The 24,510-nt window shown below is 47.6% G+C and overlaps 1 protein-coding gene across 1 annotated transcript in view; it reads left to right on the top strand.

Annotated features, from left to right (window-relative positions):
- Positions 1–24,510, top strand: part of ppfia2 (PTPRF interacting protein alpha 2) — a 368,545-nt gene that overhangs the window by 164,738 nt on the left and 179,297 nt on the right. The window contains exons 12-16 of the mRNA XM_086009289.1: positions 7,517–7,655; positions 21,215–21,435; positions 22,572–22,812; positions 23,230–23,259; positions 23,599–23,726. Coding sequence (XP_085865415.1) covers positions 7,517–7,655; positions 21,215–21,435; positions 22,572–22,812; positions 23,230–23,259; positions 23,599–23,726 — 759 coding nt within the window. The remainder of the gene's footprint in view (positions 1–7,516; positions 7,656–21,214; positions 21,436–22,571; positions 22,813–23,229; positions 23,260–23,598; positions 23,727–24,510) is intronic.

The raw sequence follows: 24,510 nt of genomic DNA, 5'->3' as shown, positions 1-24,510 counted from the left end.
AATTTATAGTTATTTTAAAAATATGATGTTTTTAAAAAAAAAATTATTTGAAGTTTTAGTGATGCTTTGGGGCTTATAGTATTGACAGCTCTTCCTGTCAATTTGATGAATGAAGCATTCCCTGCTGCCATTGGCTCTCCATGGCCCACGTGATCCCAGGGGACGCATTGAACTAACTGCGCCCCTGGGATACGCAAGCACTGCGCGCTGGCAGTTGGAGCAGGCCCAGGATCGGAATCCCACGCGGGCCCACAGCTTAACGGCCGGCACGCTAGGTAAGTACAGGCTTGCACCCGCGGGAAGCCTCTGACCCGAATTTCTGGGCCAATCATTGATAACACCAAACATTCTTACCTTGACAGTGCTCATTCATGTCTTTTATCTCCCACAGGGCCTTCACACGTCCCACAGGAGGTGGTCCAGCTGGCCGCCGCCGCCACTGACTCCTCAAAGGTGGTCAATCCCTCTGAGAGTGCACTGTCACAGGACTCATGCAGACCATGTACCAGCTCAGATACTCACACTTCGGTGGGACCAGTAAGGCAGATAGTTTGGATTTCACCTGGTGTCTCACACATCACAAGTGAGCATGAGCAGATGGTGGAGACAGGGACAGCAGTGGAGTGTCTGCATCAGAGGGCACAGAGTCTCTAAGCTCTGCTCAGCTGGACACAGATGCTGTACCTCAGGGATGTCGACGAACAGGATACTTCTGGAACAGCAGCAGAGAATGTGCGATGAACTGGCAGGCATTCCAGCAACACTGTGCACGCTTGTAGAGATATTGGAGGATTCCGTCTCAAGCATGAGTGGCATGATGTTGCAGGCCTTTGCGATGATATGTCTTCGTACCTGAATGGAGCATCAAACTCGGCAATCACACAAGTGCATGCAGGCATTCACCAATGGCTTGTACACTATGAATGGCACCTTAAATAGGATGACTGATGCCCTAGCCTTGGCTGTTCATCGTCCCACTGATCTGCAACAAAGTGTTTTCCAGCTCATTGCTAGCAGGGAAGTGCGGCTGGGTCATGAGAGGTATGATGGTGAAAGGGGACATGGAAGAGGGGACTCTTCTCACCCGTTGCCCCACACCCACCCCAGTCAGCACCCCACATGCTGCTTCGTGTCCCGATGGCCAAGTTTGCCCCTGCACAGGTGCAGGTGGAGGTCAGTCTTTTACAGGGTCCTCACAGGCTCAAAAACACAGAAAACATTGGCCCAAGAGCATTTCAGCTGTCAGAGCAGGGATCTGAGCAGCTTGCCTCTACTTCTGCTGAAGCCACAGGGATTGCACCTCGTAGAAGTGGTAAGAAAAGGAAAAGTAAAGATTTGCAGTCGCACAAGGGTGAGTTACACATTGTTAGAATGTTAAGTTTCTTTTTTTATGTGAGCCACATAAATATTATTCTTTTGCACACTTTCACGTCATTGGGTGGGGAGGGGGCGGGGGGAGCGCAAAAACGGCTTTTGCATGTGGTTGTTAGATGAGTGCAGTGGTGGATCTAAGTGAACCTCGCAATAATGAGGGCATCCCGGGCAGCAATGTGCGCCACTGGTGGTGCATCGGCTACATCACCTTTCGCCTCCTCCTCCCCCTCCCCTCTTCCTCCCCTCCTCCTCCCCTCCTCCTCTTCGTCTTCCTCCTCCTCAGAATCGTCCGAGGAGGCTCTGTGCTCTGTGCTTTGTTCCTCTTGCAGGTCCAAACCTCATGCAAAGTTGTGCAGAACGCAGCACACCATGACCATTCTGGAGACCCTGGCTGGTGTTTACTGAAGGGCACCTCCAGATCTTATTCGATGGCACATCTGGTGGTCATATGACATCCATTATATCGCTCCTGTGCCTCATTCCTCGGGTTTCTGAGAGGTGTCATCAGCCATGTTTTAAGTGGGTATCCCTTGTCTCTGAGCAGCTAGCCGGTAAATCTGCTTCCAGGTGCGAAGATGTTTGGGAGGGTGGGCTGCCGCAGGACGAAAGCATCATGGCAGCTTCCCAGAAATCTTGCACACACCTGCATAAAGATCTTTTTGTGGTTGCGCACCAGCTGCACATTGATGGAGTGGAAGCCCTTGCAGTTGACAAACACTCTTGGGTGATCTATGGGTGCCTTAATTGCCACATGTGTGCAGTCGATTGCGCACTGCACATGTGGGAAGTCAGCCAGAGCTGCAAACCCGAGCACCTGCTCATTCTGACTGGTGTCATCGCAGACAAAGTTAACATAATTGACGGCCCTGGCAAAGAAGCAATCAGTTACTGGTCTTAGGGATTTGTGCGCAGCTCACTCCGAGATCCTGCAACTGTCTTCGGATGAGCCCTGGAAGGATCCAGAGGCAACGAAGTTGAGGGCGGTGGTGACTTTGACAGCCACTGGTAAAGCGTGGCCACCAGATCCAGTTGGCAGCACGTCTTGTTCCAGAAGGCTGAAAATGTCTGCCACCACCTGACATGACACCCTGAGGCTCCTGAGACGCTGATGTTCCAACATGTTGAGGAATTTATCCTCTGCCTGTAGACCCTGTGTGCCGGGTATGGCCTCCTGCAAGCTGCACCTCTCTGCTGATCCCCTCTCTCCTGTGGAGCTGCAGGTCCGTGAGCAGCAAGCTGTTGCTGGTGCAGATCTTGCTGCTCTTGCAGCTCCTGCTGCTCCTGGTGCTGGTGGCCATCTTGGTCTTCATCTGAGGTCCAAGGTAACACAGTGTAAATGGCACCCACGTTGATCTGATAGTTCAGAGCTCCAAAGTGCAGACCCAACCTCCGAACCTCCAAAGTTTAGATGACATCTCCAAAGTGTGTAAAGTAACCTACAAAGCGTGTAAGGTAACCCCTCAGCACAAGTATTGTGAACAAACCCTTTCACACAAGCAGGTAAGAAAGCAGCTGTGAGTACACAGTACGTATTGGCATATTTCCCTATCATGGCTTCAGCCCCGTCAATTACCACTTTCTTCTTGCCTTGCTTTCATTGGTGAGTTCCAGGAAGCCTGGGAAACCCATGGAGCCAAAGTTAAACTCCAAAACCCACGTTAATATCGCTGCAATTGAATGATTAACATATTGAAATTGACAACCCGCCTCTCCCAAGTGGGTTGCTCACACACAGCCTAATGGGCAGTTAAATGTGGAAGTCTGCGGGTTGGAACTGGCTTCCTTACACGCTCACATTTTTTCCAGGATTTCACCCCCCACCTGTACCCAAACCCACGTGCTCACCCATATTAAAATTCCCTCCTATTGTGACCATGCCTTCACACGCTACTGATGGGCAACACAGTAACACATAGATGCATTGAACTCTCAGGTTGCAGGTGTGCAGAAACATAGAAAATATCGCATTCCAAGGCTTAGATCAAGATCTAAGTACTGGGAACAGAACAGGAGGCAAACACAAGAACCTTGAAATAGTGAAAAGTTTTTGGTAGTACTGGAATATGGAAATGGTACGCTTATGGTTAATTTTTTGATTTTATTTTTTAGATTGTTGAATTTTTGTGAGTGTAGTCGATTATAATTTTTATTTTTAGGAGTAAAGAGTGCAATAATTTGAAAGCCAATATGACCATTCAAAGGACTTTCAATTATTTTGAGGGATTTGATTTGGCTGCTTTTGTGGTTGTTCATTAATTGCTTTATTTTAAGAGATTGTAAACAATTTTAACTGACAGTTATTTTGTTTATATGATATTTACTGAATAATTTATTTGAGTCAAACAAAATGCCTTGAACCCTATAAACCTAGCGGCACTTTCCCAGACCCAATGGACATATACCAGATGCAAACTTTTCAATTATATAAACAGTTAATGTGTAATTTCCTTAAAACAGAGATGTAGTTATAAATGAACTAATTGAGGGCTAGAAATTTGGTATGTTAGCACTTTCCCTTAGCACCTGGCGGGGGCGCTAATGGGGCGCAAAGAAACTAGCGCCCGGGTGCGGCAGTGCTAACCAGTAGCGCCCCGGCCACGATCTTCGGGAGCGCCCGCTGACTTACCGCCGGACGCTATGTCCGACGGGGTCAGGGGGGCTTACCTGTGGTGCAATTTAAAGACGAGGTGTGAGGCAGCTATTTTTGTTGCTGGCCGCCTGCCAGCACTCCCATCCCCAGCCTCCTGAACGGCCCCCCCTTTTTTCTAGCCCTCAATTAGTTCATTTATAACTACATCTCTGTTTTAAGGAAACTTCTCTTGAGTGCTGGGCTCTTTTGCCGCCACTCCCGATCCCCAGGGGCCCAGCTGGGCCCCGGGTCGTGCTGCGCAAGGCCCCTCCCCTTTAAAAAGGGGAGGAAGGCCTGCAATACCGCGGCGCGACATGCCGCTTTGGCTCTGCGGCATATAGCGCTGCGATATTGACTCGCAGCACCCCAATCCAGTAGCACCCCGCTTCCCTCTTGGGGCACAACCACTCAATTTCCAGCTCGGGGGCGCTAATTTTTCCAAGGCGCTAAAATGGGGCGCTACTCAATTTTTAGCCCTTAGCGCCCCAAACGGGGCTATACCGAATTTCTCCCCCTGAGAGTCCAATTTGATTATTAATTGCAATAAGGAAATGATTAATTTATAAAATGGATTAAATATATGGATTACTTAAATTAAATGACTTAGTTCGCTATTAAATTGATCCAATTAATTACTAAAACAAGTCAGTAATGTAATTAATTACTGTATGTAGTAAACAATTTAATTAATTATCATAGTCAATCAGCAACTTACTTTATCATTATATTAAGCGAGGAACTAACTGAAATATTTTTGTACTCTCTTTTCCTCTGAGTCAGACTAGGGCAACTGTCGCTCACTGGCTTCGCCCATCAGGACAGGCCAGGATAGCTGTCACTTGCAAGCGTCCCCCTCAGGTGATATTAAAAAAAAGTGTTGTTTCTGCAATATAACATGAGCTGGACACAGCAGGAAGTCCTCTGCAGTGCCTCTATCTTTTTATCAAGTCCATAGGAAAAAACAATTATCATGTTACTCTGAAAATAATAAAGTTGAATAAAGTTAAAATGGTAATTAAATATAAAACCAGTATCCTCTTGGCTTCTGGAAAGAACAAACCTATTAAGATAACTTTTTTAAAGAAGATAAATAAAAACTTTCTTTCACATTTTAAACTGTTTTAGATTAGCTTAGCTGATAGTACTCTCACCTCTGAGTCAGAGGGTTGTGGATTTAAACCACGTCCAGGATTTGCCCATATCATCAGAGGAGACAGTTCAATGCATTACTGGGGGGAGTGTCGCATTGTCTGAGATGCTGTCGTTCAAATGAGATATTAAACCAAGTCTATCTATTCAGGTGGATACAAAATACCCTATGATACTATTCAAAAGAAGAATGGGGAGTTCTTCTGGCGTTTTGGGCAATATTCCTCCCTAAAACAATACCACCAGAGCAGATCAATTGGTACTCATTCTCATTTGCTATTTGTGGGATTATGTAGTATTCAAATTGATTGCCAGATTTGCCCACTTAACAACAATGACTACAATTCAATAGATCTTTGTGCATTACTGGCAAGGGCAACTTTTATTGCCCATCCCTAGTTGCCCTAAACTGAGTGGCTTCATAAGGCAGTTAAAAGTCAACCACATTAGTGGGAGACTGGAGTCACATATAAGTCAGACTGGGTTATGGCAGCAATTTATTTCCCTACAGGACATTAATGAACCAGTTGGGCTTTTACAACAGTTCAACAGCTTCATGGTCATTTGTTTAAGTAGCTTTTTAATTTCCAGATTTTTTAAACTGAATTCAAATTCTCAAACTGCCATGGTGAGATTTCAACTCACATTCTCTGGATTATTAGTCTAGTAACATAGCCACTACCCCATTCATTATATGTGAAGGATTTTAGGTATCATGAAGAAGGAAGAAGTTCTTTCTTTCCTGAATTATTCACCATTATTATAGAGTAACTTTTACTTTAATGAAATGAAAAAATCTTCACACTGGTTAGCGTTTCTACCATCATAACATTACAAATATAGTTGGGCAGGTGTGTGGGGCATCATGGGACGTGTAATCCATTTGAAGGAAAAAATAACAGTTTGCAGTATTCAGCATCCATCAGACTGCATGCTTAAAATAAACTAATCAACATTTAAAAAAATAGATCTTTATAATTGTTTGAACAATAATAAATGAAAAAAATTATGCTCATCATGAATAACTTTTGGTGTATAATTGGGTATGTTGCCATATGGCGACATGCTCAGAATGTAACATGCCTACACAATGCCTGCCAGATGCAGGTCTACATCTTTAGAGCATATGGCAAAGTGCCTGCACATCATCCAGTGAATTCACAGGACTATGGGAGAAAAATTCAGTTGTTTGCACTTCCCGTTAGCGCCTTAAGAGGGCGCTAATGGGGCGCAAAGCAACTAGCGCCCGGGCGCGGCGATGTTTGCGCCGCTCACAAAATTAACTAGACATTTTGCGGCGACGCTAAACACTACCGCCACGATCTCCTGCGCCGGCAGATTGTGACGTCAGTCGAGTGCGCAATGCCCTGTTAGCGCCTCGGACTGGATATTGAGTGGCGCTCCCTGCCTTACCGCCTGCCGCTAGCAACGACAGGTTGAGGGGAGCGTTATGCTGTCAGAAAGGGACTAGGGGAGCGCTATTTAAAGGCGACTGTTTCCTGCCTTTTTTTGTCGGTGACATTTTTGCACCACGCATTCTGAGAGAGAGAGAGACAGACATCTGGAGAGATTCAACGCTGTGTGAAGGAGTTTTGAGTACTGAGCAGCACTTTGCAGGTTTATTTTGATTTGCCCTTCTTTGCTTCGCCAGCACTCTGAGGTAGCACCTCGCTCCTCGGCCTTTGCGCCTTAAGACAGGTGTGAAGCGCCTGATTTAGCGCTCCAATCACCTCCAGGGGCGATAAAAGCCAAGTTTGCTGTCGGAGGCGATAATTAGCGCCAGGTGCTAAACTTTGCGCACGGCCGATAATGGTGCCCCAAATGGGGCGATACCGAATTTTTCCCCCTATAAGTCTCCGAGTGCAATGTGGCAAAAGCACCTGCGGCACATTGCACACTGAATGACCAGCAACCCACAAGAACTCTGCAATAAATATGCCTACAGACTGGTACCAGGCCACAAAAACTTTCTTCAGGGTCTGGAAGGAAGACTGGCCAGGAGGAAAATAAAATAAAGTTGATGTTGCATGCACCCACAGATGGTTTTTTTAAATTCATGCACTGATGGCTCAGCCACTTTGATGGGCACCACTCATGGGCAAAATTGTTTTCTAGAAAGAAAGAAAGAAATAACTTGCATTTATATAACATCTTTCAGGTCCTCAGGATATCCCAAAGCAGTTTACAGCCAATGGAATATCGTTGAAGTATAGTCACTGTTGTATTTTGTTTTAAAATTTCAGCTTTTATGACAATAAAATTAGTGCAATCGCTCTGCCTTCTAAATTAATTTAATTTTTACTTGTGAGGAGTCTCCAGTGCATATTCTTTTCTACAAGATAATGTAAACATTGTTGTCCCCAGGCCACATTTGGATACTTCACCTGATAGGCGATATTCCATGGGCTCATTGATAGATAGCCAACCTGACCATTATAGGTCTTCTAAAGTGCTACGGAGATCACAGAAAGGCCGTGCAACAGGCCACAGAGAAGAGCCAAAGGTTTGTGCCTCAGATTTGAATTAATGTATAATTAAATAGTTATTAAAACAATTATTATCGTTTCTTGAACCTTTTCAATTAGGTTCGAAGGAATAAATCAGAATAAGTTTAGTATGTGGTAGACAGTTTATTTGTAATGTCTTTTTAGCTATTTTTTTCAAAATACAATTTTTAAGATATTGTGGTCAAAACCAATGAATGTCCTATCTAGTCAAAGCAGAAAGAAAACAGATTAAAAGTTCCTCAATTACTGCAATTGCAAACATATACCATTGGATAGATAAGGTGAAGGAAATGTGTGAAATTGATGATTTTTTTACTAACGAGTGCAAAAATTACTACATAAAATAACATTACGTAGACTTACTGTTATAAATAAGGACAAATGTTTAGTGTATTTTGTACAAATTCTTTTTTGTTATTTAACAATTAAGTTTACTGTTTAGCCAGGAATAGAAAGTAAGAGTGATCCACAGATCCAAGCCTTTGTATTTCTACTCGAAGGCCTGAATTCTGTAAAATAAACTTAGGCAAATGATTCTCAGCAACAGAAAATATGGGCTGGATTTTACCAACCTCGGCGGGTCCATGGCGGATGACATCCATGGCGGGTGCCGACCCCCGCAGTTGTCTGGATCCAGGCCTCCAACATGATTTTACGTTAATAGAGCTTCTTAAGCCTGCCCTGCGAGATTCCCGGCCAATTGAAAGGAAGCGGGTCTGATGACATAATTTGATGATGCATCATCAGCCGGTTTCCTTAAAGGGGCCATGTTCAAATTCATTTTGACAGTTCTGCTGTCAGTGTTCTGCAGCATTGAGGTGCTGCAAACACTAACAAGCACTGCACAAAGGTGCACTGCTGCACCCAGGCTATCCCATGACTACCTCCAGAAGTTTATGGAGGGAGTCACAGCACGCAGGGAGGTTCTCTTCCCTTCCAATGGGCAGAAGACGCCTCCCCAGGATACCAACACAGCCTGGTTGCACATTGCACAGGAGGACACAGCAGGGATGTCGTCAGGAGGACTAGGCTGCAGTGGCGCAAACCTTTCAATGATCTCAGTAGATCACGAAACGTTACTGCAAAGCCACACTCAATCTCATTCTGCTGTGCCGCTCATCATATCCCCATCACTCTGCCTTCCCTACCCTACTCCTGCACATCCTTACTCACACCAACTTACCTTGCACCTCCACCCATCCCTCTCTATCTATCTACATTATCACTTCCCCATCTCTGAAGTTGAGATGACAACACACAAGGGGAGCCACTTGGGTGTTTTATTCAATGTTCATGTAAAGTTTCTGTTAATGTGGTGTCAAAGATTGAAACCTTTATTTTCAACACTTTGCCTTCTTGGACAGATTGGTGTGCACCTTTGGAAGTGTCTTAGTGAGTTGCAGTGAATGGTGAGACATAACGGTACCCCTCGCAATGGTGATGAGTGTGAAAGGAATGGCTTGGACATTGTAGGGATGCTTTATGGTGTTGTTGTGGGGTGGTGCCAACCTGGCGCACCATGTGGCAGTCAGCGTCAAGTGAAGTAAATCTGGCCATGTTGAGGCCATCGCTAGCATCCCGGGCAGCAATGTGGTCGGGTACTGATGCCCTGTGCAGCATCAAGTGATTGTTGGTGGTTGCTGCTGATGTGCCTGGTGATGTTGGTGTTGGGGCTGATCATGGTGGGATTGTGAGGACCAAGGTGAGATTTTTTCAAGGGTACCGATGCTGCCGGAATAGATGGCAGCTGAAGTTGAGATGACAGAAGCGATCTGTCAATGGTGAGAGAGGTTGCTCCAAGGAGGTGACAGTGGATAGAGAGTTTACTCCAAACACTTCCAAACTGCATACAGCTCAAAAGTGTCTTCCAAATCCTGAAGGCTCAAGCTTCTGACATTGGAAAGTGAATAGCTGTGAAATGGTAGCTTTTATACCACTTTTGCAGCTGTCACCTATTCACAGCAATGGAGAGTCATAGAGAACCCGACACACTTACCTGACGTGACCCCCAAGTGACGGGAACCTCGTAAAAAACATGGAAAAATCTTTTGGACCTGGTAAAATGCTGCCTAATTACCTTTAAGCAGCTTAAGTATTTCAATTGCCTGACCCGTCGCTTAGTGCTGGGTCTGCAAACCATAGGCAGAGCCGACAATTGAGAAATTAACAAGGAGGCGAGTTCAGTGCGGACTTCTGCCCCCCTGTCAATCACTGCCATTTTGACAGCAGACCTGCCTCCAAACTCATAATTGCAGCACCGGTAAGATTCCAGCCCCATGTGTACAAATATTTTTCAGGAATTCTCTTTAATTTTTATACGTAAAAGTTTATTGAATATTCCAGAATTCCAATAAAAGAGATGTAGGCATCATGAATTATTTTCTATGGAAAATTGCAATAAAATCCCCACTATTAAAGGGGAGGCGGAGTGGGAGCGGGGAAGTTTGGCAGTTGGGTCAAATTTAACGGCAGGACCTGAATACTATTTTTGGAATCCGTTTCACGGCTGCAGCCAGCCAGATTGAAAGGCTGACTGGCTGTCAGGCGAGTAGGCCTGCAGTAGCAGGCTGCAGCCAGGGAGCGCAGAGGAGGGAGGGAGGGGTCGGGAAGACATCAGTGTCGGAGCTGGGGGAGATCGGGGTTCAGGGGGCATCGATGGGGTGGCTGGAGTGGTCGGGGGACATCGATGGGGGTGCTGGGAGAGATCGGGGGTCAAGGAGAACATCAATGGGGGACTGGGGGGGGGGATCATCGATGGGGGGCTGGGAGAGATCAAGGAGGAAAATTCGGTTGGTTTGCGAATCCCGTTAGCACCCTAACAGGGCGCTAATGGGGCGCAAAGCAACTAGCACCCGGGCACGGCAATGTTTGCGCCACTCACAAAATTGACTAGTTTTTGCGGCGGTGCAAAAGTTTACCGCCCCGATCTCCTGCGCCTGCAGATCGTGACGTCGGTTGAGCGTGCAATGCCCTGGTGGCGTCCCGGACCGGATATTGAGTGGTGCCCCCCTCCTTTCCACTTGCCGCAAGCAACGACAGGGAGACTGAAACGTTTCCCAGTCGGTGAGGGGCTGGGGGAGCGTTATTTAAAAGCACCCTCTTCCTGCCTTTTTCTGTGGTAGACATTTTTGCACCACTCATTCTGAGAGAGAGAGAGATTCTGAGAGAGAGAGAGAGAGAGAGAGAGAGAGAGAGAGACTTCTGCATAGAGTCAATGCTGTGTGAAGTAGTTTTGGCTACTGAGAATCACTTTGCAGGTACTTTTGGATTTGACCTTCATTACTTCGATTGTTAAGGGAATATGGGGGCTGCACTGATTTGGGGCGTCGTCCTGCGCCTGCAGAATCAGAGGCAACAGAGACGCAGAGAGAGAGTGACAATCATGGCCAGACAGAGGAGGGCCAACAGGCCTTTGCACAGGAGACCTTACCCTCCCAGGGTATTCTGGGAACAATTCTCCTACATTCATTTGTCTGAGGAGCAGTGTTTGCGCAGGCTGTGCTTCAGCGAGGAGGTGGTCACTGAGCTCTGCCACCTGCTGCAGCCAGATCTGCAGCCTCAATTGAGGACCAGGACGTCTCTGTCGGTGGCAGTGAAGGTCACAGTGGCTCTGAATTTTTATGCCACCAGCTCCTTTCAAGCAGCTCCTGGGGACATCGCCAATATTCCCTAGTTCGCAGTCCATTGCTGTATCCATCAGGTCACAAATGCCCTCTATAAAAGGAGACGCCAGTACATCTCTTTCCCGATGACCCGGGCCAAACAGCATGAACGCGCATTGGGCTTTGCGAGGATAGCGGGCATCCCCATGGTGCAGGGCGCCATTGACTGCATGCATGTGGCATTGCGAGCACCGCATGAGAATGCAGAGATTTTCCGAAACAGCAAGGGGTTCCACTCTTTAAACGTCCAGTTGGTCTGGAACTACAGAAGCTGATACTCGCTGTCAATGCCCGCTATCCTGGCGGCAGCCACTATGCTTTCATGCTGTGCCAGACTGGTGTGCCAGACCTTTTCCAGGCACCGCATCAGCCAAGTGGTTGGCTCCTCGGGGACAAGGGCTATCCACTCTGCACCTGGCTGATGACACCGCTCCGTAACCCCAACACCCCTGCTGAGCTGCGGTACAATGAGAGCCATCTCGCCACCAGGAACATCATTGAGCAGACGATCGGTGTGCTCAAGCAATGGTTCCGCTGTCTGGACCACTCAGGAGGAGCCCTGCAGTACTCGCCTGAGCGAGTCTCCCTCTTCATAGTTGTGTGCTGATTTCTTTATAACCTTGCCATCCTCAGGACCCAGCCAATGCCACCAGGCCTTGGTGCACCACCGGAAGAGGAGGAAGAGGAGGAGGAAGAGGAGGAGGATGATCAGCAGCAGCACCAAGGCGGGAGGGAGGCCCACAATGTTGAAACTGCAAGGGCCGTACATCAATTATGACGAGTGGCACTGGGTGAACCCAACTGCAGGAAGGCAAACTCAGGCAGAGGATAGGTTGCAAACACAAAGATAGACTTTGCTAGAAACAAACAAAATAACAACAGCACAGATACAGGCTAGCAGGCCGGCAAGAGGATCACAAGGCAGTGTGAAACTCAAGACTGAGCACCCGACATAAAACTAAGCACCACTTAAATAGCAGGCATATAACCATGCACAGGTGAGTACGATTAGGAAGAAAGAAGGAAACAACTAAGAGTTCATGGTGCCCTCTGGTGGCGAGGCGAGACAGAACCTGGGTCATTCCTGACAGGACCCCCCCCCCCCAGGAACGGCCCCCAACGTGCCCCCAGAAGGTCCATGGCGACGACGAAGAAAGTCCTGCACCAAGTCGCGATCCAGGATGTTCCGGTCCGGGACCCAGGAGCGTTCCTCCGGACCATATCCCTCCCAGTCCACCAGGAACTGGAGGCCCCCGCGAACCCGGCGAGAGTCCATCAGGCGATGGACCGTGTAGGCAGGCTGGCCGTCGATGATGCGGGGAGCAGGGGGAGGCCTCGTGGCAGGCGCCAAGGAACTGATGGCCACTGGCCGGAGCCGGGAGACGTGGAAGGTGGGATGAATCCGCATGGAGCGAGGCAGCTGGAGACGGTAGGACACCAGGTTGACCTTCTTCAACACCATGAAGGGACCGATCAAACGGGGCGCCAGCTTGCGGGACTCCACCCGCAGCGGGAGATCCTGAGTAGAAAGCCAAACCCTCTGACCAGGACGGAATGAAGGAGCCGGTCTGCGCCGCTTGTTGGCCTGGATCCGTTGTTGCCGAGAAGCTCGTTGTAAAGCCAGCCGCGCTCTCCTCCAGGTCCGTCGACAGCGCTGGGCAAACTTCTCTGCGGAGGGAACCCCCACCTCGAGCTCCTGCTGCTGGAACAGTGGAGGCTGAAACCCGAACTGGCACTCGAATGGCGATATTCCTGTGGAGGAGCAGCGCAAGGTGTTGTGCACGTACTCAGCCCAGACGATGTGACGGCTCCAGGTCGCAGGGTTAGCGGACACGAGACACCTCAGGGTCGTCTCCAGGTCTTGATTGATCCGTTCCGTTTGACCGTTAGACTGAGGGTGGAAACCCGAGGAAAGGCTGACAGTAGCTCCAATGAGCTTATAGAAAGCTCTCCAAAACCGGGAGGTGAATTGTGGACCACGGTCAGAGACAATGTCAAGAGGCAAACCGAACAACCTGAAAACATGCTGGACCAATGGCTAGGCTGTCTCTTGGGCTGAGGGAAGCTTGGGTAAGGGCAGAAAGCGACAGGCTTTGGAGAAGCGATCCACGATGACCAGAATTACAGTGTTGCCTTGAGATGGTGGAAGGCCTGTGATAAAATCCACAGAGAGGTGTGACCAGGGGTGGGTGAGAATGGGGAGAGGATGCAGCAAACCCTGGGGGCGGGATCGAGTAGCACAAGTAGCACAAGCTGCCACGAATACCTTTCTGACCAGCATCTCGATCCCCCAGCGAACCGGTGCTACAATTCGAGAAGTTGGAAGAATAGGTTCTGGTTGTCTCTCCCGCTCAGGTGGATCAAATTGCCTGGAGAGAGCATCAGGCTTGAGATTCTTGGATCCTGGACGATATGACAGGACAAAGTCGAAATGATTGAAAAACAGTGCCCAGCGAGCTTGACGGGAGTTAAGCTGTTTGGCCTCCTGGATATAGGCCAGATTCTTATGGTCTGTCCAGACAATGAACGGGTGTTTAGACCCCTCCAACCAATGTCTCCACTCCTCCAGTGCCAACTTAACTGCTAGTAGTTCCCTGTTTCCAATATCATAGTTTCGCTCTGCAGGAGTGAGTCGGCGAGAAAAGAAGGCGCAAGGGTGCAGTTTGTTGTTGTTAGACCGCTGGGACAAAACGGCACCCACTCCTATATCAGAGGCATCCACCTCGACAATGAAGGGGAGTGAGGGATCCGGAATCACGAGGACGGGAGCAGACGTGAAGCGCCGCTTGAGATCCTCGAAAGCCTGTGCAGCCTCAGCAGACCAACTGAACCGGGTGGAAGCGGTTTTGGTGAGGGCGTTGAGAGGGGCAGCAATGGTGCCGAAGTTACTGATGAATCTCCGATAGAAATTAGCAAACCCCAAGAAGCGTTGCACCTGTTTGAGAGAAGTGGGTGGTGGCCAATCTCGGACAGCTTGGGTCTTGCCAGGGTCCATTTGGATATTGCCGCTGGAGATGATGAAGCCCAGGAATGAAACCGTGGAAACGTGAAACTCACACTTCTCAGCCTTGACAAACAAGAGGTTGTTAAGCAGACGTTGCAGGACTTGCCTTACATGCTGGACATGATCGTGAAGAGTTTTGGAGAAAATGAGAATGTCATCCAGGTAGACAAAGACAAAGCGATTCAGTATGTCTCAGAGGACATCGTTGATGAGCGCCTGGAACACAACAGGGGTGTTGGTCAATCCAAAGGGCATGACCAGGTTCTCATAGTGCCCAGTAGGTGTGTTGAATGCCGTCTTCCACTCGTCCCCTTCGCGGACACAGATGAGGTTGTAGGCGTTGCGGAGATCCAATTTTGTGAAGACTGTGGCTCCCTGTAGTAGCTCGAAGGCCGTCGACATGAGCGGCAGAGGATAACGGTTCTTTATAGTAATCTTGTTAAGGCCACAGTAGTCGATGCAGGGGCGGAGACCTCCATCTTTCTTACTCACGAAGAAAAAACCGGCACCAGCAGGAGAGGTGGACGGACGGATGAAGCCAGCGGCGAGGGCGTCACGGATGTAATCCTCCATGGCGGCAGTCTCTGGAGCAGAAAGAGAGAAGATCCTACCCCTAGGTGGGCATGGCCCAGGCAGGAGGTCAATGGCACAGTCATATGGCCTATGAGGGGGAAGTGATGTGGCTCGAACCTTACTAAAAACCTCTCTTAAATCCTCATACTCGGGAGGCACTCAGGACAATTCAGAGTGAGATGGGGGCTCCTGGGGCTGGGAAGAAGGCTTGGAGCGAAGACAGGTGGTGTGGCAGGCGGAGCCCCATTCCGTAAGTCAGCCGGCGGCCCAATCCATGCGTGGATTATGGCAGGCCAACCAAGGGTAACCCAGAACTAATGGAAACTCGGGAGAGTGGATAAGGGAGAATTGGATGGTGTCGAAATGTTGTCCTTCCACGCCCAAACACAGGGGGGCAGTAAGATGGTGAATAGTTCCGGAGCCCAGGGGTCTTCCATCCAGGGCGATAACAGTGAGGGGGTGATCTGGATGGGTATGGGGAATCTTGAGCTGTTTAGCTAAACCCAGATCCATGAAGTTACCATCGGCCCCAGAATCCACCAGGGCCTTAAGATCATGTTGTTGATTGCCCCAGAAAAGGGAAGATGCCAGCAGGACCCTAGAAACAGTGGGGCTGGGAGGGACGGTTACGCTCATCTCAGGGCCCTCCGTCCTGGATGAGCCCTGGCTTTTCCCACCAACTCTGGACAAGAAGAGCGAAAGTGACCCGGTTCCCCACAATAGAGGCAAGATCCCTCTCTCATTCGGCGATCACGTTCAGGCTGCGAGAGACGAGCTACTCCCAACTGCATGGGCTCCTCTGGAGCAGTCAAAGATGGACTCGGGATGGCTCGGAGGCTCTCGGATGGCTTTGAAGCAGGGAAGGCTCTTGTTTCCGGAAGTGGGGTGAAAAAGGAGCGGCGTTCTCTTCGCCTCTCACGGAGACGATTATCCACTCGAATGGACATATCAAAGAGAGACTCCAAATCACTCACTGAATCTCTGGAAGCCAGTTCGTCCTTGATTTCATCCGTGAGACCGTGGCGAAAAGTGGCTATGAGCACCTCCGAATTCCATTGGCTCTCCGCCCCGAGAGTGCGAAACTCAATGGCGATGTCCGCAACGCTACGAGCCCCCTGGCAAAGCCGAAGCAGTTTGTTAGATGCCTCTCTCCCACTGACAGGATGATCAAAGACCTTTCTCATTTCCTCAGTGAAAAGTTGTTAGTTTGAACATGCCGGAGTTTGTTGTTCCCAGACGGCCGTAGCCCAGGTAAGTGCTTTGCCGGTGAGTAGCGAAACGATGTAGGCTACTCGGGAACGGTCAGTGGGAAACAATGAACCTTGCAGCTCAAAAGCCAGGGAACACTGGGTTAGAAAACCTCGACATCATCCCGGGTTACCGTCATAGCGCTCGGGTGCAGGTAATCAGGGTTCTTTCAGAGGGGGAAGCAAAACCGAAGGAGCGGGTAACGGTGCTGGAGTAGCTTGGGTCGCCTGACACTGGCTCTGATGGAAAGCAATGACGAGGGCCTCCAGCTGTTTCTGGCTTCGGGAGAACGACGTGGCGAAGCACCACAGTTCATCCAAGATCAGTTGTAGATGTTCAAAGACTCATCGTGGCCATTGGTCCCTCTGCTGGGTCCATGTTTGGCTCAGTCTTGCTGTGGCGAGTGGTACTGGGTGAACCCAACTGCAGGAAGGCAAACTCAGGCAGAGGATAGGTTGCAAACACAAAGATAGACTTTACTAGAAACAAACAAAATAACAACGGCTAGCAGGCCGGCAAGAGGATCACAAGGCAGTGTGAAACTTAAGACTGAGCACCGGACATAAAACTAAGCACCACTTAAATAGCAGGCATATAACCATACACAGGTGAGTACGATTAGGAAGAAAGAAGGAAACAATTAAGAGTTCATGGTGCCCTCTGGTGGCGAGGCGAGACAGAACCTGGGTCATTCCTGACATCAATGACTGATAACAAGCCGCTTCTAGGCCCCTGCTCAGGAAATGGCTTCTGGCATGGAGAACAACATGATGGAAAGCAACCCGCAACCCCAAAGCCAGCCAAGGCAGCAATGATTCCAAAGGCCAAACCTGTACATTTTGAATACAAAAACTTTTTTATTTTACAAACTCTGTGTGTGTAATTTCTTCATGACAAACTAATAGAAACAAACACAAAAAATCATTAATTAACATAACTGGTTCTTACAACCTGGAGATAATGGCCAAAACACTGAACAAAAGTTTGAACAGGAACCTCAGCCTTTAATAAAAAAATTCCCAACATTTCATCACACCTCCTACTGTTTGCCCTTCGAGGGTGATCTCCTTCCCTTGCGCACTTCCCCCTTTCCCACCCTACTGCTCCTCCGTAATGGGGCCCCAGTGGCTGCAGCAAGGCTGGTGGAAGGCTGCTGATTGTCAGAACCTGAGACTACAGATGCCCTTGAAGGACGGCCTCGACCAGCTCTGGGCCTGGAGGGCCCGGCTTCAGACTGCACCAACTCTGCATGGGCGGCAGCAGTCTGGGCTACAGGTGGTGGGAAGTGCAATGGGGAAGTGACAGTGACGGCAGCAGGAATGCTGTCATCTTGAGAGAGGACAGCACCTCCTTGCTCGACCGTCACACTGGCACTCCCACGGGGCAGCACCTCAGCATCCAGAGCAATCTGCTGGAGCACAGATTGCTGGCCTGCTGCGGCGCGGTGAGAGCCCCGGGGAAATGTATCCGAACCAACGACAATGGCAGCAGTCAGTGCTTGTGTGGCCTCAATCTGAAACTGCATGAGACCAGTCTGAGATTGGATCACGGCAGCCAGTGACTGAATTGCAGCACTAAGCATTTGCGTGGCATCTGCCTGTGCTACAGCGTAGTGCTCCACACTCCTTGCCAGTGATCAATAGTTTTGGGCACCCTGCCCACTGCACCCATGAGCTGAGTGTGCATGTCCACCACCTGGGTGTTCATTTCAACGATGAGCCGCTCCTCCTCTGCGTCCAGTGCAGCAGGACTCGCTGGCCTACTCTCCCTCCGGGGTGAAGGCCCCCGAGCTTCCCTAGCCACATCGCGTTGCTGCAACTCGCTGGATCCCGGAGCTTCACCCTCATCAGACCCTTCACCCCTGCTCCTCTCCAGGGAAGGCGTGGTCCCAGTGTGGGCATGGGCTTCCTCGGGAGAGGGTGGCGCTGAAGCTCCGGCTTCCTCTTCCTCCTCACCTGCGGCTTCGCTCCCACTGGCAGCTTGAGGGCCCATCTCCTCAGCTGGTGAATCACCATCTGAAAGCAGGGAGGTACAAGAGTGGCTTTAGCGTGAGGGCAGGGGGGCAGTAAGGGAGGAAGAAGTGGAGCGATTTAATAAGTTGGATTGAAAGTGTCAAAGGCTGATGTTGTGAAGGACAAGTGGAATGAGAGAGGAGAGAAAGCCTGATGACCTTACCATTGCTGTCCCGAACGGGGTCGACCTCTCCAGGGGCGACGGGACCGATCACCTGGCTTGCCACAATCCTGCGGACACACGCCTCCAGATCGCTGAGGGATTGCAGTTGAGGCCGCCCTCCACTCGTCCGTTGCTGCTGTCTCCTGTTATGAGATAGCTTGGCCTGCAAGAAAAAGGACAAAAAGGACAGCAGCCATGGTCTTGCCTGATGTGCCTCCCATAGTTGAATAGCCCTACATGTATGCAGCCTTGGTCTTGCTTGATGTGCCTCCCATAGTTGAATAGCCCTTACTGTATGCAGCCATGGTCTTGCCTGATGACCCTCCCATAGTTGAATAGCCTTTACTGTATGCAAGGTGTGGAATATGCATGTGTGCTTCATGAGAGGGCCATAGGTGTTGGATGAGTGTTGGGCAGTGGGGTTTTAAGACCCTCTGGCAATAGAGTGAGGTTGAAATGGAGGGATGGAGAGGTATTGAAAAAAAGCCACTCACCCTGACGACCCAAGTGAGGTCGTTGAACTTTTTGCGACATTGAGTATGGGTCCTGGGCACCATGCTCCTGGAGGAGACGTGCTGAGCCACCTCCATCCACATTCTTCTGTAGTCGCGCGACAAAGGCCTCCTGCCACTCTCAGGGTAGAGTATAGATCTTCTGTGCTCCACCACGCCAACCAGAGCCTCCAAGGCCCGCTCGCTGAAGCGCTGAGCTCATTCTCTCACCCTCTCCATAGTCCTTGGCTGGAAAATGTAGGCACAGGTCTCTCCAGGCCGAGATTCAAGGTTCCAATGAGCAGGGTGTGGCTGGAGAGCAAGATCGACCCTCCCCTTTAAGAACTGGCCGGCGCCAGTGTGTCTGTGCTCCATTGCTAACTGACATCACCTGCGCTGCGCCCATGCTCTGAGTTAGCGCCTCGCTCCTCGGCCTTTGCGCCTTAAGATAGGTGTGCAGCGCCTGATTTAGCGCTCCAATCACCTCCAGGGGCGATAAAGGCCAAGTTTGCAGTCAGAGGTGATAATTAGTGCCAGGTGCTAAACTTTGCACCCGGCCGATAATTGCGCCCCAAATGGGGCGATACCGAATTTCTCCCCCCAAGGGTCAAGGGGTGACATTGATGGAGGGTCCGAGATAGATCGGGGGTCTGGGTGACATCGATGAGGGGGTTATCAATGGGGTGACCGGAGAAATCGGGGGAGGTAATATCAATGGGGGCCCGGAGAGATTGGGGGAGGAGCGGAAAAGATCACAGAGGGCCTGTGGAGGACATGGCGGGGGGGCCAAGAGGAGATTGAGGGCCGTGGAGAACTCGGGAGGGCATCGGATCGTGGAGGGGTGGGGGCACCAATTGCTGGGGAGTTTAACAGGTTTCCTTGGTGGATTGAGGGGAAGCGTTCCTGGTCCTCCAATCCACAAACAGTGCTAGAAAAGCACTTACCTGTTCCATGCAGCAGTCCTCACCACCCCTTAGCATGCAGGTACAGCAAGCAATAAGGAAGGCAAATGGCATGTTGGCCTTTACTGCAAGGGGGTTGGAGTATAAGAGTAAGGAAGTCTTGCTACAATTGTACAGGGCCTTGGTGAGACCACACCTGGAGTACTGTGCACAGTTTTGGTCTCCTTATCTAATGAAGGATATACTTGCCTTGGAGGCGGTGCAACAAATGTTCACTAGATTGATTCCTGGGATGAGAGGGCTGTCCTATGATGAGAGATTGTGTAGAATGAACCTATACTCTCTGGCGTTTAGAAGAATGAGAGGTGATCTCACTGAAATATACTAGATTCTGGAGGGGATTGGCAGGGTAAATGCTGAGAAGTTGTTTCCTCTGGCTGGAGTGTCTAGAACTAGGGGACATAGTCTGAGGATAAGAGGTAGGCCACTTAAGATCGAGATGAGGAGGAATTTCTTCACTCAGAGGGTTGTGAATCTTTGGAATTCTCTGCCCCAGAGGGCTGTGCATGCTGAGTCTTTGAGTATATTCAAGGCTGAGATAGATAGATTTTTAGACTCTAGGGGAATCAAGGGATATGGAGATCGGGTGGGAAAATGGAGTTGAAGTCGATGATCAGCCATGAACTTATTGAATGGCGGAGCAGGCTCGAGGGGCTGTATGGCCTACTCCTGCTCTTATTTCTTATGTTCTTATGTTCTTAGCTGCTGGGTTTCCTGAGGCCCAGGAAACATGGCCAGCCAGCATTAAAACTGGAAAAGAGAAAAGAATTTGAGGCACACAGCCTTATTAAAATATTCAAATGAAGAACCTACCTCCTGGGAGCGGGTTGATCGCCCGCAACCCTGTACCACCTCCGTTAAAACCGGAAGTGGGCAGATTCAAGGCAGGTTGGGCTCGGGCTTGAGATTCTTTTATATTTTTACTTCCCACCTGACCCAAATCTACCCGTTGTTGGGGGTTAAAATTCCCCCCAAAATCTCTGCACCAAAATTGAAAATATATGAAAGTGGAATTTGGTTTTAGTGTATCAAATAATACTGTTACTTCTCAATTCTGTAGAATTTTTTAAAATATGTTTCAGAATGTTAGCCATTTGAAATGAACAAACACTGTTATTGGATGTTATGTTGTATGGAAATATGTGTTTTTGGAAAGGAGCAAGGGATGATAATAATGAAAGGATTAAAATCAAGCTGATGTAAAAATATTAACTTGTTATTTCCTAGCTTTCCATTTAGTTTATGCTTGTGGCAGTGAAATTGAAATGATAAAATGGGAGGGTTATGGAATGTGAAATTCATCCACCATAACTTTAGTGGAAGATCCGCAAACGGTATTTATGCCATTTCCCCAAGGTCTCTGCGGATCTTCTGCTGAAGTTATGGTGGATGATCAGGAGAACCGCTAGTGGATTTTGACCCATTTTTTCTGCTTTTCAGATACAGACACTTGATGACAAAGATTGGAGCAGAACTCAACATATTAGTATTCTGAGCAGCCATCAATTTGAGAGTGACACTGAAATGTCTGACATCGATGATGATGACAGAGAAACTATATTTAGTTCCATGGACCTTCTTTCACCTAGTGGGCACTCTGATGCTCAGACTCTTGCCATGATGTTGCAAGAGCAGCTTGATGCTATTAACAATGAAATAAGGTGAATACTGTTCTTTTGTCTTTATGCCATATTATATTTCAATAATGAGACATTATCTTAAGAGAGATTTAGACTAATTTTGTAGATGGACTAAGATATGGCAGATATGTTTTAATGTAGATAAACATAGGGTAGTGCATATAAGAACAGGTAACTGTACACATACAACATGAAAGGGACCTATTCTGCAGTAGATCAGTGAAAGCAACTGGCCCCAAAAGTTTTCAATAAGGCAAATCAGGTAGGAGAATGCATTTGCAAGACATTCGATTAAAAGTCAAAACTAGTTATATTGACATTGTACAGATCAATAGTAAGCCATGTTCTGGTGTATAATGTGCAGTTTAGGTCATTCTACCTCAATAAGTATATAGATGCATTAGAAAGAATTCAGAGAAGAGTGAGCAGGGTGATTCCAGCCCTTAAAGGACTTAGTTATGAAGAAAAGCTCAAGCACTGCTTGACGTTTTGGGCGTCCCTTAAAGTAGGGGATCAGCAGACAGTGATCCAAGATAAAATAATCATACATGGACTCTGGATAGAGAAGATTTGATAATCTAATGGTTTTTTTAATACTCCAGACTTTCTTATGTTCTATTGATAACATTTCATATTACCAAAAAATTAATGCTCTTGCACCATATTAAAGGATTCTTAATTGATTATTTAAACATTTCTGCTCTCATAATTTAGATTTCCTTTCTTATCTCTCCCTTTCCGCACCACTGTCCATGCACAATTCTGCAGTAAAGAGGGCATGAGTGGCCTTCTCTAGGAATTCTGCCTATACTGTTTTGAACTGGCCACTAAGAAGTCTAACGTGAAAAGATCTGGGTTATTTGCTTGACAATTTTCCTCCCTCTATGTATGGAGGTCTCTAGCCTCTACTTTGGATAGCATGACAAAGCTTATGAGTTCACAGCGTGGAGAATCATTGGTATAAACACACATAATAGCTATTCATGGCACAGTATATTGATCATTTAATTGAACCTTGTTTTAAGGCATTTTAATGAATTACAAATGTCTCTTAAAACTAAGAATGGTACAACCAACTGCCAGCACACTTGATAATTTTATATGAAAGAACAGAAATGCATGACTCTTTTTACTTCAAACCATTATGGATTTTTCAGGTTGATTCAGGAAGAAAAAGAGTCAACTGAACTTCGTGCTGAGGAAATTGAGAATCGAGTGGGTAGTGTTAGCCTTGAAGGTCTAAATTTGGCCAGAATGCATCCAGGGAGATCTATTACAGGCTCTGTCACTGCTTCGTCATTAGCTAGCTCCTCCCCTCCTATCAGTGGACACTCAACACCCAAATTCAGAGCACGTAGCCCTGCCCGGGACATTGATCGTATGGGCATCATGACATTGGTGAGTTTAGGAATGAAACTTAGGGCAATGGGTTATTTCTGAATTTTCTTTCAAGTGTTGACAAAAGCTTTAACAGTGCTACTGTGTATTTTTTAAATGAGTTATTCATGTGCACGGACGGTAATCTACAGTTAAATCTTTTGCATTTCAAATTTTTAGATCACAGAAAGCATGGGCCATCATCATAGTTCAAACTTAACATAGAGACTTACTTGATATTTTTGAATGGAAATTCTAAGAGCCTAGGTTCCCAAGCATGCTCGAAGCTCTGGTTGTAAACATCTCTGTTGGTTTGTTATGCATACATAACACATGGTAAACTCTTATTCAAAGTCAAATTGGAAAATGAAAGAATATTTACATTGACAATCTGCAGTTCCTACTTAATTTGTGCCTTTACTCTTTTGCAAACATCAGCCTAGTGATCTAAGGAAGCATCGGAGAAAGGTAATTATTTTAACTGCATTCTATGAGAATGGTATATGTTTAGATTTTAGACATACAATTATTCTTTTGAGAACCATGTTTAAACATTTTGAAGGTGTTTACATAATTAATTTAAACTCTTATTATTTCTTTAATGTTGCTGAACATATTTTCAGATTATTTGTGGTTAGGCATAAATAAACAAGTGCTAATTAGTACATTTCATGTCATCTTTAAATAAACTTCTGGCAAGTAATGTTAAAACTGTAATATCAAAAAACATGTGGATATAATGAGGTTTAAATATTATCACCATTTAGTATATGTTTGATGCCAAAGGTTTTGCTTCTTACTCTTCAGATTGCAGCTGTGCAGGAAGATGGTCGTGAAGACAAAGCCACAATAAAATGTGAAACATCGCCTCCCTCAACGCCAAGACCAGTACGAATGACACACACCCTGCCCTCTTACCATGATGATATACGAAGGTAAGTACATCTGGGACAGGGGTCTATGCCTATGACTTGCGTACAAGATTGCATGGATAGGTTTGCTCATGATGATTTTTTTTTTAAATACGTCATGTTATTAGACATCTATGGCCCAGAAATTCGGGTTGGGGGCTTCCCGCGGGTGCAAGCCCCCAACCTGCACTTACCTTGCGTGCCGTCCGTTGAGCTGTAGGGCCCCGTGGAATTCCGATCCGGGGCCTGGTCCAGCTGCCAGCGCGCAGTGCTTGCGCATCCCAGGGGCGCAGTTAGTTCGATGCGTCCCCAGGATCACGTGGGCCATGGGCAGCCAATCGGAGCAGGGAATGCTCCATTCATAAGTCTTGACAGGAAGTGCTGTCAAGACTTATAAATACTACGGCCCCAAAATAGCACTAAACCTTCAAATACATTTTTAAAAAACATCACATTTTTAAAATAAACTATAAATTACATGAAATAACTATTTTAAACAATAATTTAAATTTTTGAAAAAAATAATTTTATCTTCTTAACGGGGATAAAAATAAACTTACCTTGCTTTAAAGTATTTAAAAATAATAAACCTGTGGAAAAAATGTTTCATTTTAATTAATTCACCACTTACCTTGTAAAAAGCAGGCCTTACGCCTGCTTTTTATATGTGTAAATTCTGCAGACTTACCCTCACGGAAAAACCTGTAAAAAAAAACTAAGTTTGATGCGCACGTGCAGCCTTTCCCGCGCACGCGTTTGACCTCTGAACCCCTGCTTTCAGAGGAACGGAAGTGCCAGTTTCCCGCGC

Source organism: Somniosus microcephalus, chromosome 16, assembly GCF_052327205.1.
Source record: "Somniosus microcephalus isolate GS21.2 chromosome 16, FLI_Smic_1.0, whole genome shotgun sequence".
In the NCBI taxonomy this organism is placed as follows: Eukaryota; Metazoa; Chordata; class Chondrichthyes; order Squaliformes; family Somniosidae; genus Somniosus; species Somniosus microcephalus.
Note: the sequence above shows the minus strand (reverse complement) of the source record. Positions and strands in the feature narration are given on the sequence as shown.